Raw genomic sequence first — 19340 nt, 5'->3', positions numbered from 1 at the left:
TGCAAAAACACACTTGACTTTTTTTTTTCAGATTTGGTGTTGTTTTATGCTTTTTACCATTGAAATCAACATAAATGCATACTGAAACTTTCCTAAAAATTCACTATATTATCCTAATTTTCTGAAAATAAGTCACAGGTACAATTTGTATAACCTCCCTTTAGTTCAATACATCAATTACCTTAACAATTAATAATTTACCTTGTTGTAATCACAGCAAGAATCAAGTCTGCCATTAGATCAGCAATCATTATCACAACAAGATTCAAGACGGCCATTAGATCAAAACAGTAAATACCTTAACAATCAATAATTTACCTTGTTAAAATAACAAGAAGATTCAAGACTACAATTAGATCAGAACATCAACTACCTTTAAAATCAGTAATTTACCTTGTTATATTTACAAAAAGACTCAAGTCTCTCATTAAATCGAACTGTAATTACCTTGACAATCAATAATTTACCTTGTAATCACAACAAGATTCAAGACCACCATTAGATTAGAATAGTAAACATCTTAACAATCAATAATTTTTCTTCTTGTAATCACAACAAGATTCAAGATTGTTATTAGATCAGAACTGTAATTACCTTAATAATCAATAATTTACCTTGTAATCACAACAATAATCAATCAATTCTATCATAAGATCAGAATAGTAAATACTTTAACAATCAATAATTTACCTTGTTCTAATCACAACAAGATTTATGACTGCCATTAGATCAGAACTTTAAATACCTTAACAATCAATAATTTACTCTGTTGTAATCAGAATAAGAATCAACAGTGCCATTAGATCATAGATCAGAACCGTAAATACCTTTAACAATCAACAATTTACTTTCTTATAGTCATAATAAGATTCTAAGACTGTCATTAGATCACATCTATAAGTTCACATTAACAATCAATAATTTACCTTGTAATCACAACAAATTCTTCGAGACCGCCATTAGATTAGAACAGTAATTACCGTAACAGACAATCAGAGAGGTTTAGCATTCAACCAATTTACGCGCCAGAATGACAGAATTGACGACCTCATCAGCAGGATGCACGACGGACAAGACACGAAAGCCACAGAGATCCTCCTCTTCAACGAGGGGGTAAAGAAAAGCCCTAGCTCCATGAGCGCTCCTCACAAGCAGCACGGCCCCGGGCGCCATGTTCTCCTGCAAATACTTCACCACGCGAACCTTCTCCCCTCTCTCCATTCCCACGAGGGCCGCCAAAACCACCACATCGTACTCCGCGAGCTTCGAACCCTTGACCTTTTCGATGTCGCAGCTATAAAACCCCATCCTTTCGGACAAATCAGGGTTCGAAGCCACCAGCCTCCGAGCCATAGCATTCGCAGCGCCATCGAAGTCATAATTATCAAATCGCGCGGATTTCATGTGATGCAGCGCAAGAACAATGGATGTCAAGGGCAGCGGCCCTGAGCCGACAAAGGCGACATTTTTGGCCACAGTAATGTGCTTCCGCAGGGTTTCGAACTCGAGACGTGCGAGCTTCAGGTAGTTCGAGTAGTACGGGAAAACAGCCAGGCGGTCCAAAGGGGACGAAAACCGGCCGAGCTTTGCAGAGAAGTGGAATTCCAGGTGCTTTTCGGCTTCCCCGCAGAGGCGGATCAGCCGGTTTCGGCTCTCCGCCTGGTTTGCCGTCAAGTGACGGACATCCACGGAGCTCGGCTGAGTGCAAAGATTGACGAGCTGCGAGAAAAGGGCGTCGACATTTTTGGAGGGTTTCAGGGATTCCAAAGCTGAGATTTTCTCGTACAGATGGAGGATTTCTCCCACCAAATTTTCGTCGTTGCTCAGACGGATTGCCATTTTTCCTTTTATGTACTTTGATCGGAATTCCACGCGCTAGACACACGCCCTCCATGGGCCTGCACGGGGATTTTATGGACTTCGCGTGTGTCATTCCACGTAAGAAGGTGAGTTTTTTTGACAAATTCTTTTCCTGTCGATTCATGGATTTGGATTTTTTCCAGATGGTTGTTAGGCCGGAAAATGACGAGTTCGATTATTGCGTGCAGACAATGAAATCAGTCTTTTCTTGCGGCCATGAAAGTCCTAAAGATTCGGCTGATAATTGGGGTGCTGCTTGAAAAGGAGCACACTATGACAGATACTTTGTAGCTTAGGCTTTAATGCAAAGTGATACGTGCCTTTCATGCATTTAAAGCTATCAATCAATAGAAAGTTGCAATTGCAAGCATTTAAGGTGGTATATTTTCGGTTTTGCTTAAGTGACAACTTATAATATACTGAAAAAGCTATGCATCAAAGTTGTACATATTTTTTCCTCAAGATTATAAAAAAAAATTGACAAGCTTAAGTTATATGATTATCAATTTCATTATTAGGGTAAGGGTTGAAGTCTAATGGACTAACCTATCAATAATATAAGTTGCAATTGTAAGTATCTAAGGTGTTTTGGGAAATGAGTGAGTTGTTGCTCATTTTTCTATTATTGACACTTTTATTGCTACCTTTCTCCCCAAATATTGCTCATAAAAATCTCCAAAAAATTATCACACATGTAATAATAGCCCATCACACTTGTACAAGTAGTTGATCATTTTTAGTTTTATTGGTTGTTGATTGATCCATTTGTGCAAAAAGTACAATTTTTTGGGTGAGCAGCTATTGGGGGTCTTAGTGGCGAGCTTCGAGGCGAACATTTTAAAATGACACTTTTAGACCACCTTGCACTCTATGAGTTCTATAGAGACCTCTATAAAAGCAAAAAACCTGAAAGGTTAGCTTTAAGCTCTTCACTCACCTATAGAGGTTTAGTGGAAAAATTGGCAAATTTCGACATACAGTTTAGGAATTATAGGTGTGTGAAGTTAGCCTAGATGGTTTCTGGGTCGTTTCCCCTATATCTTCATTTTGAATTATTTTAGTTAAACAAAATTGGTAGTATTAGGACAAACTTGAGTCATATTATTATCTACTTCCTTTTATGGTAAGGGTTAAAGTCAAATAGCTTAAAAGTATCAATAGTATAAGTTGCAATTGTAAGTATTTAAGGTCATGTATTTTCTTGATCTTCAATTGTTTAAGGAACTTTTTGTTGGTTGTTTTAGGACAAAGCTTAAGTTTAATAATTATGAACTTCTTGTTTAGGGTAAGGATTAAAGCATACAGGAATTATGTTGTAGTTAAATTTATGTATTCATAAATCGTAAGCAATATTTTAGATTTCAATTTTATTTCAGTTGTCTTCATAAATGATGTAATTGCCTATTGTTTTGATCTCTAAGATGCAAATATAAATACACTTGTATCCATTATGCATGTAAGGGTCACAAAGTGGTTATTTCAAAGTATCATTTAAAGCATACTCCCTAGTGCCCCATTGTGTGATTGCTTTGACAATCAAAAAGTCTAGATAATTGATCTGATACTTTTGCACAAATGTCCCAATAGTCATGCGATATTGATACCAATAAACCTACACAATTGATCTAATTACTAGCTCTCTCTTTTGTCCTAAAAATGGGTAGTTATTGGCTCATAGATGATTTTCTAGTGGAATTTTGATTTGTAAAATATAGTTGGAGTAATTGAGACATGGGTAGTAATTGGTGCTCTTTCCCAGTCTATTCAAGATATAATCTCAATGTTCTCTCTTATTTATTTCACCTTTGGGAGATTTAAATCTTCACGTATGTCTTCATCAAGAAACATTGTATGATTCACCCTTATCAATAATGTTCAAAGAATTGAGTTGCAAGTCATTGATAAAGAAAATAATTTGAGATTTTAAGTAATGTACAATCTCCATTAGATCATTTTTCTAATGAGTAAAAATTCACATCTTTAACTCTTAATAAATTAATCTCAGGGATAGTTCAGTGATTTTCTTTGTGGTGACTATCATCTATTCATTGTGAGAAGCAAACTATACTTTTAGATTCCAACTTATATTATATTGATTAATGTCGGTATTATCTAGACAAGTGTTGGAAATTTCACTTTGGTTAAATTGTAAGTAATCCTTTCATAAATGAAAAATGGCATCATAGTAGACAATAAGATGAGTCTTTTGAAAATTTATTTTTTCCTAGGAGAGGCTTATGAATAATGAGTTATGAGTAGTATTTAAATCTCTTTTTCCATTTCCTTTCAATGGGGTCATTAACTTTCCTAGATGCATATGATGATGACTCGATATATTCCCCAATGGAGACTCATCTTTTAAAAGATGATCAACCTCTATTCATTAATAGAAACACTATTTGGGATAAAAATCTTGATCATAAATTTGACTATGAAAAAGATGGCATGATGATTGATACGTTTTCTTTTCAACATAATGAGCCTTTTGTCTCTTCTTCTCCTAATTTTCCTCTTAGTGAGAAAGATGACATTATAAATAATTTCATCAATGTGACCTTGCCTTCATTTGATGTTACTAGTAGAGATGAAACATTAATGGACATTCAAATCCCTATTCTAAGGATTCCTTAGAAAAAGTGGATAATGATAATCTCTTTAATTATCTATCTTCTAGTCATGACTCTATGAAAAGGTGACAATTTTATCAAGTTAACATGGTGTATAAACATATTATCACTCTCATGGGTTATCCTTCATTACATGAACCTCTCCTTACCCTTAAGGGTCATCCTCAAATAAATCTTAAAGAGGAATCTAGTGATTCTTTGTATTATCATATGGTGTCTCACACATATCGTACAAGGAATAATCCTCAACCTATCACTTCTCTTCCACCTTCTCAACCTATTCTTCCCCCTCCAACTTGTCTTTCTCAAAATCTTAGATTGAAGTATGATTTGGTATTGTAGGTACGTAATACCCCTTTCGAGATTTCTCTTTTTGAACTTCTTCAAACATCTCCTATGTATCATGAAGCTTTGAAAAATGCTCTAGAAACTCTTCCAACTCCACCTCCTAATCAAGGTAACATTAATGCATTTTTACAATGCATGAATACTACATATGTCTCACATCAAATCGTGTTTATTCAAATTGAATTACCTCCTAAAGAGATTCAAGATCGCTATGATGCTCTTATGGTAGTTATTTTATCCATGGTAACCTTATTCATCGACCCTTAGTTAATAATGAATCTAGGCTTAATGTTTGAAAAATCATGCAGTCACACACATGTATTTTTAGACTCCCTCTAAGTATCAATCTTTGAAGCTCCTGCATTTCCTTGAAGAAGTGTCAAACTCCCTTGTGATGTAGTAAAATACTTATCTCACATAGTCTCAATCAGAAGAAATTTTTTTCCTCCAAAAAATCATAGATCAAGTCCTACACTAATTCCTTGGCAGTATACCTAATGCACCATTCTTCTCTTCTTGTAAGAGAATTCCTAGAGACCAAAGAATGGAAAAAGATTATATCAAGGCACATGATTCTTATTATTCATACATATAAGAAAGAGACTATAGTAAAAAATAAGTGTAATACTCAAAGATAATAAACACTTATCTATACATCAACATTCTTGATATAAATGCTCCAATGAAGGTCCATATGCATCAAATCAAAAAATACCTCCAATGGGGAATGAAACATTGGTTAAGGTAATTATTCACCCTCCTCAACGTAAATTCTCACTCCTATATCATTGAACAATTTTAGATCTCTTTAAATATGACAAACTTCTTTCTTTCCTTTGTTTTTGTAATATATATTAGAACCTTAGTCTATTTTCACTCTCAACCATGAAGCTCTCACTACCTCTTATTCAAAACTTCACACACATCCCCTTTAGACACCAAACTTCTAAAGAACTAAAAAATGGTTTGCATCTTTTTTGTGGATGGTCAAAACTCCATTCAAACTAGCGCCTATACATCACATTCTTCCCAAATTCTATAGAAGTATATGAATCATTGACTTCATCTATTGGTTTATGATTATAGCCACATTTTTGCAAATTGTTATTCCCTCTTTTTTTATGATCACTTCTCACTATCTTAGTGATGCCTTTATTGTTGGAAATATTATGATAGACTAAGTTACTAAGAGGGGAGGGGTGAATTAGTAACCAATAAAACTTAATCTTAGCAATTAATCCTTCATGTGTATTCTTATCTAATTGCATGCATGATAAAATGAAAATATTAAGGCATACATAACACTTTTGACACATAATTTGATGACCCAGAAACATTCCAAATAAAAAGAAAAACTGGGGTGGGGATGATACCCACAAGCTTTAGTACTATAGTATAGAGTTGACCTATTAAGGCTTACAATGATCACTTTTGATGATCTACCTTGTTAGGAGCAATAAGGACTACTAGGTCCACCTTGCAAAAGGATTTACAAACATACAATGAAGTATGCACTTGATAAAGAGATTTACATAAGACTGTTAGATCTACCTTGTTAAAGGATTTAACTGATCCACTTGTTAGGATGAAATAGTAGCTGATCCTTGATCTGCAACTTGATTTGCTAAATGAGATTCCTTTGAGTGTAGAAATCACCTTGCTATGATAATAAATCTTTGTTGCTCCTTATACTACTTGTGGCTTTGTACTTTTCTCTTCTGGTCTTCTTTGCTTGCTATATCATCCTTTTTTGTTTATTCATTCACATTGGATGTGATACAATATATTACATATATAGCAATCCAATTGATGAATTACAAAGTCGACTACAATACAAGTTTACACAAAATACATAAAGTTAGCCCAAACTGCAGGAACTCAGGTTCTGAAGACTAGCTTAGTGAGGTTCTGATACTCGACATTCACTATCAATGCTCATCATCATCATGCACTCAGTAGACTTAGAAGCTTGGTCCATATTGATCACTTTCAAAGTAGTCTAAACTTGGTCTACACTGGTGACGCGGTGAATACTATGAAACTCAACATATAAACTGAATCACTTGATTCATACTACATGGCTCAATAAATGCTATCACTATGAGCTCAGTATAAACTAAATCACCTAGTTAACATTGAGTGGCTCGGTCAACACTGGATTCTCATTGTTGTAATTGCAAACTCGGTAAGCACTACATAACTCAGTTTGCATTGATAAACTCGACATACACTAAGATGCTCGATTTATACTACTGATCATCACCATAGTAGTAACTGCTCGACACAAACTGAAAACTGTCTCTTGGACTTAGTAGCAACTTTAGAACTCAATAGATACTTACAATTTGAATTAACTTGTATGTCACTAATAACAAACATGACTGTAATGTTAACATTTATAATGAATATCCCAATCAAACCAATAAATCTATAGTGTTTTCTAGAATTTTTTGTTTCAACTTCTCATAATTGTTCCAAGTAAAATATGAGGTTGTTGTCTCTCTTTGATATTATCAAATTCTTCTTCTTTGATGGTTGGTGATAAATCTCCCTAATTAGTTTGATCATGGTATTATAATGCTCATAATTACTCTTTGTACATCTGTCCATAAAACTATTATACAATTTATTTTAATCATCTTATCCTTCCTACTTGAATGTATTTTATCTTTCTCTTATATATCTCAACTGAAGGCTAGGATCCTTAATTTCCATTGAAATCTACTAGTAAGGACCATAAACTCTTAATCTAACTTTGAGATTAATATATGTTGACTTAGAAAACTTAATACTTAGAATATTCACTGTCCAATGAGGAGTAATAAACTTCTTCATTCCATGTGTAGCAATTCTGATAATAGTCACATTGCCCATTGAATAGTAATAAACTTCTTCATTCCATGTGTAGCAGTTATGATCATAGTCAAGATAGCTAAAGTAGATTGTTTTCTCTCTTTCATATGTTAATGAATAGTAATTTTGTCATTGTCCCAATATTGGCTACCACTCTATGCCGACACTATTTCTACGTCTTCAAATTAGTCAAACTTAATATAGTTCCATTATAATTTTATTTTATTTTATTTTTTGTTGAAGTTGGTCTTTTTTGAATAAGTATTTCCTCATCTCTTCCTAAATTAATTTTTTAATTTCCTTTATAACATGTATTATTCCTTCATGTTACTTATTCATTAGAACCATCCCCATCTCATATGTTGTTTATATTGTAAATGTGTGAATAGCATGGGAAGACTTCCAGTCATTTCGTCTCTATTGATATTCACGCATAGGCCAATTTCTCTTCTTACATTGCTATGTATTCTTATCATAGATTTCCTATATACATTTATAAATTGTTCATTTGGGACAAGTCGATGCCTTATCATCATGTATGTGCAGAACTAGAATGGATTAATATCTACTATAGATTTGTAATGTTCAAAGAATCCAAGCTGATACAAATCAAATATGGTGAATCTCTCATTGAGTATGCCCCTACTACTAAAGTTATAAAAATTTGTTAATATATATTTATAATTTTCTTCACTCATTTATGTTTTGAAAATTCACTACTTTCAAACTTGAATTGGGTTTTTTCCATCCATCAATATACTCTAGACATAACTCATTGCATTTGTCAGTTTGTGTGTATTGATTGTAGAGACCTAAATATGATCACATAAATTTTTAATCAAATTTAATCATCTTGTAAAGAATATTTTAGTTAAATATTAAATATTAAATTATTTTAGCAGTATCCCCTAATTAATTAATTATAGCCCAATTAATAAATTAACAGATAACCAATAGTCTAATTTATTAATAAAATCCCCCTTCCTCTATTAAATTAAATAAATATAAAACCCATTTAATTTAATCTCCAAAACCCCTCTAAACCTTCAACCTAGTAGTTACCCAAACTCAACTCGTGCACCAAATATTTCTCTTTTAATAAAATAATTCATTTAATTAATTAAATTCCATGCACCAAAAATTCCTCTTTCAATTAAGTCTCATGCACTAAATATTCCTCTTTTAATTAAATAATTCATTTATTTAATTAAATCTCACATGCACCAAAAATTCCCCTTTTAATTAAATAATTCATTTATTTAATTAAGCTCATCCACCAACCTTTTTTCTAACAAATCCATCCACACCCACATCATCCAGTCAACTAAGCCACCTCACACATTTTAACTAAAACACATCGCCTCCTCTTCCATGTCTAAATTCCCTTCTAGGTCACTTGCATAAATTAAGGCATGATTCATTCCCTCTAACTCAAGCCCAAGTCCACTCTCATGTCACATCTCAAGCCTCATCCATCATTAATACACAAGTCTATCTTCACCTATCTCAGTCAACTCAAGCCTATTTGAAACCTCACTCAATTAACTATCCATCAAGAATTCTTATCTCCTCCTCACCCAATTGTTTATAAATTGAACCCTTTTCTTTTCACAAATCATCTGCCTTCTAAGTAGAATTATTATACCATTTTGAGAGCTAATTACTTTCAAAGCACTATTTGGCAATACTCAAATTTTCATGCATCTATCAAATCCATCCATTATTGAAGCATCAAGCATACAATTGAGCACACATCCATAATCACGACCACATCAACACATCAAAGAGGCTACACAGAGACACAGGTTTACATGTTCTATTATGTGGTTTCCTTATTATTTTATCATATATGTTTGTTAATTGATTTAGTTTGTTAAATGTCTGGCTTTGGCTTTATATCTTTTGTATCCTGATTCTAATGCATACATTGACCACTCCTAGGCTTCATTGTTGATTTTAATAATATATATTCTCTATATGATATTCCAAGTTCTAACAATATGTGTTCCCTATATGATATTCCAACGATGCTTCCTTTTATGGGTAGGTGAATGAGAAAGACTTGTTTCATTCTCCTTTCTGTTATTCATTATATTCCTTAATTCCAATATTTTACCTGTTTATTGCAGTGTTGTGTAGGATTGGTATTATAAGGTTCTAAATATTAGTATCCCATGACAAGCTCATGTTGATGTTTAGAATCTTTCAATCAAGAGTGGAGCATGTTTGAATGAGTAACTTGTATTGTTCATTATTCTTATTAGTTAATTGTATATAAACTAGTATACATCACTCCATATCTTCCTTAATCTAAATTTGCATTAGTTGAATGTGTTTTCTGCTATTAGCTCTACCTTGGAATTACGCTATATCCTTAGGCTATTGTTTTTGGTATCTGAACTCCCTTCATTTCATATGTCTATGTTTGTAGCCTCTCAATAATATCGTTGGTGTCAATCTTACATAGGGTTGATGTGATGAGAAATCTTTGTGTTCTTTGGATTCAATCTTATCACCCATTTGTTGATCCTTTACCTAGTTCAATTTTTTCCTTATCGTTTCCTTCTATTTTGAGTTGTTGATTTGGGACTCTTGATCAGTCATATGTCTACACACCACTTTGATTGGAGTCTCTACTATGACTGATGATGGCTTGTAGAGTATGCTATACATTGTTCCAAAACTCAATAATCTCCTTTTCTTACATATATTGTTTTCCTCTTATATATTTATTTTATTACATATGTAGTCTAGCTCTCGTACCATGTTAAGGTATTAAAGATCATTTTCCGCAAATGTAATAACATTGCCATTTTTATCGGTGTGTTCCAATTGTATGTTTGAATGTTAAATAAATATTCTTAGAAGAGACATGTCTCTTTAATGATTTATAAATTAATCATTAATTAAACAATATTAATATAACATATCTATATATATATTATATATAATAGTATATAATATATATAAGTAGGTATATATTAGTGCTTGTCTTATTTATGATTAACCAATGACCATAGAGGGATTATCTCTAGGTTAATTCAAACTAAGAGAAGTTAGAACCTTAATAATTGGTAAATTGTGTGAAAGTTAAGAATAAGAAAGAAATTGTTCATCTAGTGATTGTTGATTTACCCCCCTGATTGTTTGTAGCCTCTTGATAATATCGTTGGTGTCATTCTTACATTGGGTTGATGTGATGATAGATCTTTGTGTTCTTCTAATTCGATCTTATCACCCAATTTGTTGATCCTTTGTCTAGTTCAATTTGTTCTTTATCAATTCCTTCTATTTTGAGTTGTTGATTTGGGACTCTTGTTCAGTCGTCTATGTGCACCACTCTAATCAGAGTCCCTACTATGACCAATGATGGCTTGTAGAGTATGCTATACATTATTCCAAAACTCGATAATCTCCTTTTCCTGCATATATTGTTTTCCTCTTATATATTTATTTTATTACATATGTAGTCTAGCTCTCATACCATGCTAAGGTATTAAAGATCATTTTCTACAAATGTAATAACATTTCCATTTGTATTAGTGTGTTCCAATTGCATATTTGAATGTTATATAAATATTCATAGAAGAGACATGTCTCTTTGATGATTTATACATTAATATTTAATTAAACAATATTAATATAAAATATCTCTATATATATTATATATAATAGTATATAATGTACATAAGTAGGTATATATTAGTGCTTGTCTTATTTATGATTAACTAATGACTATAGAGGGATTATCTTTAGGTTAATTCAATCTAAGAGAAGCTACAACTATAATAATTGGTAAATTGTGTGAAAGTTAAGAATAAGAAAGAAATTGATTGTTGATTTACCCCCACCCCGTCTTAGTAATCAATCCTATATCTACATATACTTCTTGTGTAATTGTATTAATGAGATCTACTAAGCCAAAAGTCTGGTAAAAAAAAATTTCTTAGAATTTTAAAAAGCTCTTATATGAAGGAAGGTGAATTAGTGACCTTTAAGATCTAAAGGTAGATGCTCTTGTTGAATTTTTTATGAAACAAGTAAGAGGAGAAAGACTATAGCTACTTCAAGCTCTCAGTGTCAAGGAAAAGCTTAGATTAAAAGGGTCAAATGGAGATAGAATGGGATATATATATGCAAAGATCTAAAACTCTTGGTAAAATGAAGTAATTAAGTGTTGAAGCTACAGAAAGATTGGAAATGTTAGAAAATAATAAAATAATATAAATAAATAGTTAGATTTCTCTATAGAGAAATCATATAATTCAAATATTTCTTCTCTTATATTATGAGTAAAGAACATTTGTTGATTGATTTAGGATGCTTGTACCATAAGACTCCTCATAAGGCTTGATGTTCTACATATGAGATATATAGTGGAGGAAAAATCTACATTGGTGATTACTCTTTTTATCTTATTGTAAGAAGACGAAAGAATTAGTCATGTTTTACTAATGAGAGAACAAAATATCTTTAATTGTTTTGCATGTTTGAGCTTTATAAAGAAATTAATTTTTCATTTTTATGTTGAATGATATGGGATTGCATGTAATATTTGAAAACTATTGTTGTTAATATCATGAGAATTTCTGGAGTTTGATTGTGTCGTAAAGTTTGATTGTGTCGTAGTTTGATGCTTAAAAATTACGACACAATCAAACTCCAGAAATTCTCATGATATTACTAATGGATTGTGGAAATCAAATGACATTAACTATTGTTGTTCATTAGTAAGAGGAACCCTTAAGGAATTATTTATGTTATATCTCCAAATGTAAATGAATCTAAAAATAATTGTAGGTTGTCATACTATAGATTGGGATAGACTAGTGAGAATGGTTTTATTTTTTTTTAAAGTAAAGTTAGACAGTGTTTTCTATTGTGTTAAGATTTTTGAATTTTGTAAATATTATGTGTTTGGAAAATAAAACCAAAAATGATTTCCATTAGATAAGAATAAATCTAAGAGTGAATTGGAAGTTATTCATTTAGATTTTTTTTGATTTTTTTTTATAGGTAATCAATCAAAGCCTAGATTATTTATTATTCATTTATTATTATTGTTAAGACTAATTATTATTATGTGTTAATCTTGAGTAGATTTGAACCCAAAACCTCCTTGATGAGAGACTCACAAGTTACCATTGTGATGTAGACTCTTGCCTACTCATTTAGATGATCTAATTAATTGGAAGATGAAGATCTAGATTTTTTTGTCTCATTTAATGATAATATTTTTAGATATTATCGGTTATATTTAATAGGCTTAAATATAAATTTTGCACCAAGTTTAATTTAAGGCATAAATTGAAAATTTAAAAATATTGCAAAATTAACATTTAAATAATGATAATGGAGTGGAACATTGTTCAAAGGCATTTGACAAATTTTAATAGCATGCAATTATTGTTAGAAAATACACAGTTACATACAATCCTCAATAGAATGGAGTGGAAAAAAAGATTAAATCAAACAATAATGAAAAGAGTTAAAATTCTATGTTTAAGTAGTTCACAACTTGATAAATGTTTTTGGGAAGAAGTGCAAACATTTAAAAGAACCTTTTATTTTGCATTCAAGAGTATGTGTCTATGAGGATTACGTTTACATACTTAAATGAAAAATAACTAATTTGGAACCATAATTTGACGAGTGCATTTTCAATGGATGTCAATAATGTAATATAGCTTAAGTTATGGACTTGTCCACTTAAGAAAATCATACTTTCTAGAAATGTAATATTTAGATAACTTAGTGTTATTTTTAATCTTTGAATAACCAAAAATAAAAACATTAGGAAAAGAGAGTGCATTCTGAAACCATGAAAGAAAGTACACCTTAAGAATAATAAAGACATGTACACATGAGGGTGACAATGAGGAAGTAATAAATGAGGGTCCAAAGATAGTTACTAATCGAATTGATGAACATGAATAGGTTTAGAAAGATCAAGCATAACAAAAGAACTACACTTATGTTATTAGAATGTCCACAAGATAAGGGAATCCAATTTATAGGTATAGTCATGTTAGAGTGGGGTTGTCGTTGCATCAAAAAATTGATCTATCAATGCCCAATACAACCACTCAACTTATAATATATAGGAAGTAGTTAAGCCCCTATCATGAATCCCAAGGGGAGCACTGAACAAATTTCCAACAATCTTCCCCCTAGTGTTACTCAAGGGTCTGAGGATTCAAACATGTGACCAACCTCTGATACCACTTGTTAGAATATATAGTCTACTAATATAACTGAGAGGGGGGTGAATCATTTATCCAACTAATATCACAATTAACAATCTTAAACACTCTTAAGCATATGAGAAATATAAATTGAAACCACAACAAGATACTCATACACAATTACACCATATATGTTAACTAGGGAAACCCTTGATCAGAGGGAAAACCCCAGTGGGGATGGTACCCTCAAGATGATGTAGTAATATAAATATTCCTCATTAGAGGATGGACCATGTTGGGAGTCTATGAATACATTTAGTACATATGAGTCCATGTTAGGAGATTCCAACCCTATTAGGAGTTGTGGAAGATAGTTGGACCCACTACCCAAGTAGCTTCAAGGGTATGACCAATGAATCCATTGTCCAAATGATATATGTATTATTCCTTGTAGAATAATAGAATGGTACTGTATTATTCCTCCTCTTTCTCTATCCTATCAACCAGACTTTTGCTCCTAATCTTGTAACCATATCACAAATCTCACATCTAATAATCTCTTGGATCGCTTACACGCATTTAGTAAGCACTCTACTCACAATACTTCAATACATACATCATAAAAATAAGGAAAATATATTTCCTTTATACCATATCTTCATAATAATTCCTTGAGGCTTTCCCAATTAATTATAATAAGATAATTAATTAATTACAATTACAATAGCACTATCAGCTCACAGTCTATACAAAAGTTTACACATGTGATACTAAGGCGTGTACACTTGCTGACATCATCAGCTGACTGTCCTCCATCACTACTTGACTATGCATCTCTTCATTACATCTTAGATGTAAGATAGCCAATAAACATCAAGAACTGCTTCCCCAATACTTTGTCTTTGAATTACTCTCTATAAATCAAGTAAAAATTTTGTGCGTCTTCATCTTAGACTCTGCGCACTTGACCACATCACCATGACACTATGTCAAACATATCCATAACTATGCATCACTAGACAATCAAACCATTGTCTGTACCATTAGCTATCCACATGCTATAAAGAATCTCAAATACAACTAACACAAACAAGTGCATACTCCTTCTTAGACATCAATTATTTACTTCGCATTAAATAATTCACAATACATTAGGTGCATATTCACACTTCCTTCATGAATATTTCTAAATCTCTCTAGAAAGAGATATCTCTATCCCATACCTAGGAAATGTGTTTTTCATGCATATTCTCCCCCATTGACATCAATGTCAAAGACCTCAATCTTAAAGTTACAACATACCAATTGTTACAACTACTTCGTCAACTCTTCAATTAGCTCAATTGTCCAAATACAATGTCCAATACCAAATACCAAATGCCAGGAGTCCTCAATGACTTAGTACATACCAAATACTCCCCCATATGAGAAGCATCGACATTCAATCCAAGCTAACACTAGTGCTATGTACCACTAGACTGATGCATTCTTGATATCATCTACTTAGAAGTAGGTAGGGGCATAACCCTAGGCATAGCTCTTAAGTACTCAAATGTATCTTTAGGCAAAGGTTTCATAAAGATATCTACAATCTGATCTTTAGTACTCACATACTCCAATTTGATCTCCTTTTCTATTATTTTCTCTCTAAGCACATTATATTTAATAGATATATGCTTAGTCTTAGAATACAATGCATGATTCTTAGACATACTCACTATACTTGTGTAATTATAGTAAATGAAACAGGTTCTTCAAACTCAATTTTGATATCCTTTAGTTTCTACTTCATCTACATAACTTGATTACAATTATTTGTTGTTGTAACATACTCTACCTCAACAATACTACGTGAAATACAATCTTGCTTCTTGCTTAACCAAGAAACCAATTTTACCCTAAGAAAGAATGCTCCACCACTAGTGCTCTTTCTATCATCCATACTGCTTGCCCCAAGTGCATCAGTAAATGCACATAGAGTGAAATTACTTGATCTATCATATCAAATTCCATAATCAGATGTCCCTTTCAAATATTTGAATATTCTCTTTACTTCTACAAAATGATACTCCTTAGGATCAGCTTAAATCTAGCTACAATCCCAATTGCATTTGTTATATCTAGTCTAGTGTGAGTCAAATACTGCAAACCTTCAATCATGGATCTGTACTTCTTCTACTCTACTGCAAGTGTCTCAGCTTTGTTGGATAACTTGTGACTAGTTATCATAGGTGTACCAATAGGTTTACAACTTTCCAAACCAAATATTTTCAATAGGTCTTTCAAGTACTTAGTTTGTGAGATGAAAATACCATCACTATTCTATACAATCTGCAATCCTAGGAAAGACTTCATTTCTCCTATCATGCTCATTTCAAATTCATTCTTCATCTCTTCTGCAAGCTTATTACTTGCTTCATCATTACCTCCAAAAATGATGTCATCAACAAATATTACAATAATTAGTAAACCATTTTCAATTTCCTTCAAATATAAGTTATTGTCTGTCGTACCTTTAGCAAATCCAAGCTTTTCCAAATAACTATCCAATCTTGCATACCAGGTTCTAGGTTCTTTCATTAGACTATATAAATCTTTCTTTAATATACATACCATGTCTTTATTTTCTGATAAAGGAAAACCTTCAGGCTACTCAATATATACCTCTTCTTCAAGTTCTCCATTTAGAAAGGTTGATTTAACATACATCTGATAAACCTTGAACTTCTTATTTGCTTCATAAGCCAAGAACATCCTTAACACTTCTATTCTAGCTATAGGTGCATATGTCTCCTAATAGTCTATTCCTTCTTGCTATGAATATACCTTGCATACAAGTCTAGCTTTGTTCCTCACAACTTTTCCTTACTCATTTTCATCTTGTTTCTGAATACCCATTTGGTTCCTATCACATTCTTGTCTTTAGGTATAGGAACTAACTCCCATGTATCATTCTTCACTATTTGATCCAATTCTTCCTTCATTTCTTTAATCCAATGATCATCTTTAATTGCTTCATCTGCGCTCTTAGGTTCAACTTGAGATATCAAACATATCTCCTCATTTCATATGTTCCTTGTCATCATACCTTTGTCTTTACTTTCAATTATCTACTCAGGAGGGTGATTCTTTGTCAAATTCCTATTAGGGGTAGAAGTTGAAATCTCAACTCTTATCTCTTCTCTAGGTTCAGATCTTTGTTCTCCTCTTTGCTCAATAGTTAACACATCATTCTGCAAATCATTGTTAGTCTCAAAGAAAACTTCAACATTCTATCTAACAATTCTAGAATTATCTTTTTCTTCATCTAAATTATAATCTACCATATTTTCTTTAGTTCCAAACTTTTCATCAATCCTTACGTTTGTGCATTCAACTATTGTCTTAGTTCTTTGTTGAAACATTTGTACACCTTACTTTTCAATGAATAGCTAAGAAACATACCTTCATGGCTTATTGGATTAAACTTACCAATGTCATCATCTCTCTTAATGTAACATTTGCTCCCAAATATTTTGAAATGCTTAACTAATGGTGAATGACCAAACCATAGTTCATAAGATGTCTTGTCCATACCTTTTTTGATTTATACTTTGTTTAGAGTATATATTGCTATATTGATTGCTTCTCTCCAAAATTTCTTAGAAACATCATTCTCAAACAACATCGCTCTTGTTACTTTAGCTACTAATGTATTTCTTCTTTCACCAATCCCATTTTTCATAGGTGTTCTAGGTGCAAATAGTTGCCTTTTGATTCCATTCTCTTCACAAAGTACGTTAAACACTCTAGAGGTGAATTCTCCTCCTCTATCAGATCTCAAACACTTTATCTTAACACTAGATTCATTTTCAACTCTATTCTTAAATATCTTAAACTTCTCAAAAGCTTCAAATTTCTCTTTAAGAAATGCTACCCATATCATTCTAGTGAAATCAACAAAAAAAATCATAAAATACCTTTTACCATAGAATCCTTTTATTCTGGAAGTGTTGGCATAAAGTTATTTGCCATTAGTGACAACACTCCTCTCACAATTCAAAATCGAGTAATACAGTTCAAATCGAGCACTGGCAACATAGTTCAAACCGAGCATCAAAGACACAGTGTCAACCGAGTAAAGTTGCACTTAGTGTTAACCAAGTGAGGAAGCACTCAGTGTTGACCGAGTGAGGAAGCACTTAGTGTTAACCAAGTGAGGAAGCACTCAGTGTTGACCAAGTGAGGAAGCACTCAGTGTTGACTGAGTGAGGAAATACTCAGTGACACCGAGCTCAGGAGGTTATCAAAGAAGTCAGTGTTCTACCGAGTGACACTATATCTATCGAGTCACCAATGGTTACCGAGTTCCAGGCAATGTTGTATGACTAGTATGAACCGAGCCCCTACCTCTACTAAGTGCATGACAATGCCGAGTAATGTAGTGGATGTCGTATATCAGAAGGTCATCAAGTCTGTCTAAAGAACCCGAGTTTATTTTACCATTTGGCCGATTCAGTTATATTTTGTTCACTTGTGTTTGGCCGACCTTGCATGAATAATAATTGGAATGGTATATATATATAATTGACACATTCAAAAAGGATATAGAGAATATTGCACAAAAAGGGTGACATAGATATTTCAAGAAGACATACAAGATATCTGGATGATAGTGCGAATTCATCAGCAGAAAAGAATACTCAGCAAGATCCATCAGGAGCAGAAATGATTTCATCAATCACAAAAGGTGATCTACAATAAAGAACTCAGTCAAGTTGTAAGTTGATCTGTTGGTTCATCCTAACAGGTGAATCATTTTTGTAAATCCTTTAACAGGGTAGACTTAATCGTCTTTATACAAATCTTCTAACAAAGTGCATACTTATAAAGTATGTTTGTAAATCCTCTAACAAGGTGGATCTAGCAATCCTCTGTGCTCCTAACAGGGCAGATCACTAGAAGTGATCATTGTAAGCCTTAACCGGCCAACTTCATACTACAATAATGAAGCTTTGTGGGTATCATCCCCACCCCAGTTTTACTTTTCATTTTGGAAGGTTTCCGGGTCACCAAATCTCTGTGCATATATGGTTTTAATGTTTAACAGTTTTTATGCAACAGGATAGATGAGTAAATGTTGTGTATGGTTGACTTAAAAAATTTATTGTTACTAATCCACCCCTCCCCTCTCAGTAACCTATTATATCTTGAATATTTCCAACAATTGGTATCAGAGCTTTTTGGTTCTCAGGACAAAGTTTGACAGCTTGAGCAAAGATCTAAGTTATGGAGATATTCAGATTGGAGAAAGTGATTGAAAATGAAAAGCTAGATCTAGAAGTGGCCATGGTTCAACTCAAAGAAGAAAAGGAGCATCTTTCTCAATCCCTAAAAAGAAGAAAGGAACTTGCAAGACAAATGAATGACCATCACTATGTTGAAGAAAAGATTGAAGATTTGTTACCATCAAGTAGTTCAGAAGAAG

General features: G+C 32.6%; 1 protein-coding gene across 1 annotated transcript; it reads right to left on the bottom strand.

Moving 5' to 3' along the window:
- Nucleotides 1–824: 824 nt before the first annotated feature.
- LOC149562486 (putative nicotianamine synthase 4) lies at nt 825–1911 on the bottom strand. The gene has a single exon (XM_089825973.1). The coding sequence runs from the start codon at nt 1837–1839 to the stop codon at nt 1003–1005; it is 837 nt and encodes a 278-aa protein (XP_089682099.1). The 5' UTR covers nt 1840–1911; the 3' UTR covers nt 825–1002.
- Nucleotides 1912–19340: the final 17429 nt, after the last annotated feature.

Source organism: Cupressus sempervirens, chromosome 4 (assembly GCF_028749045.1).
Source record: "Cupressus sempervirens isolate cs-2001-9-10 chromosome 4, ASM2874904v1, whole genome shotgun sequence".
NCBI classification, from domain to species: Eukaryota; Viridiplantae; Streptophyta; class Pinopsida; order Cupressales; family Cupressaceae; genus Cupressus; species Cupressus sempervirens.
The sequence above is the reverse complement of the archived record's forward strand: the minus strand, read 5'-3'. Positions and strand labels throughout refer to the sequence as shown.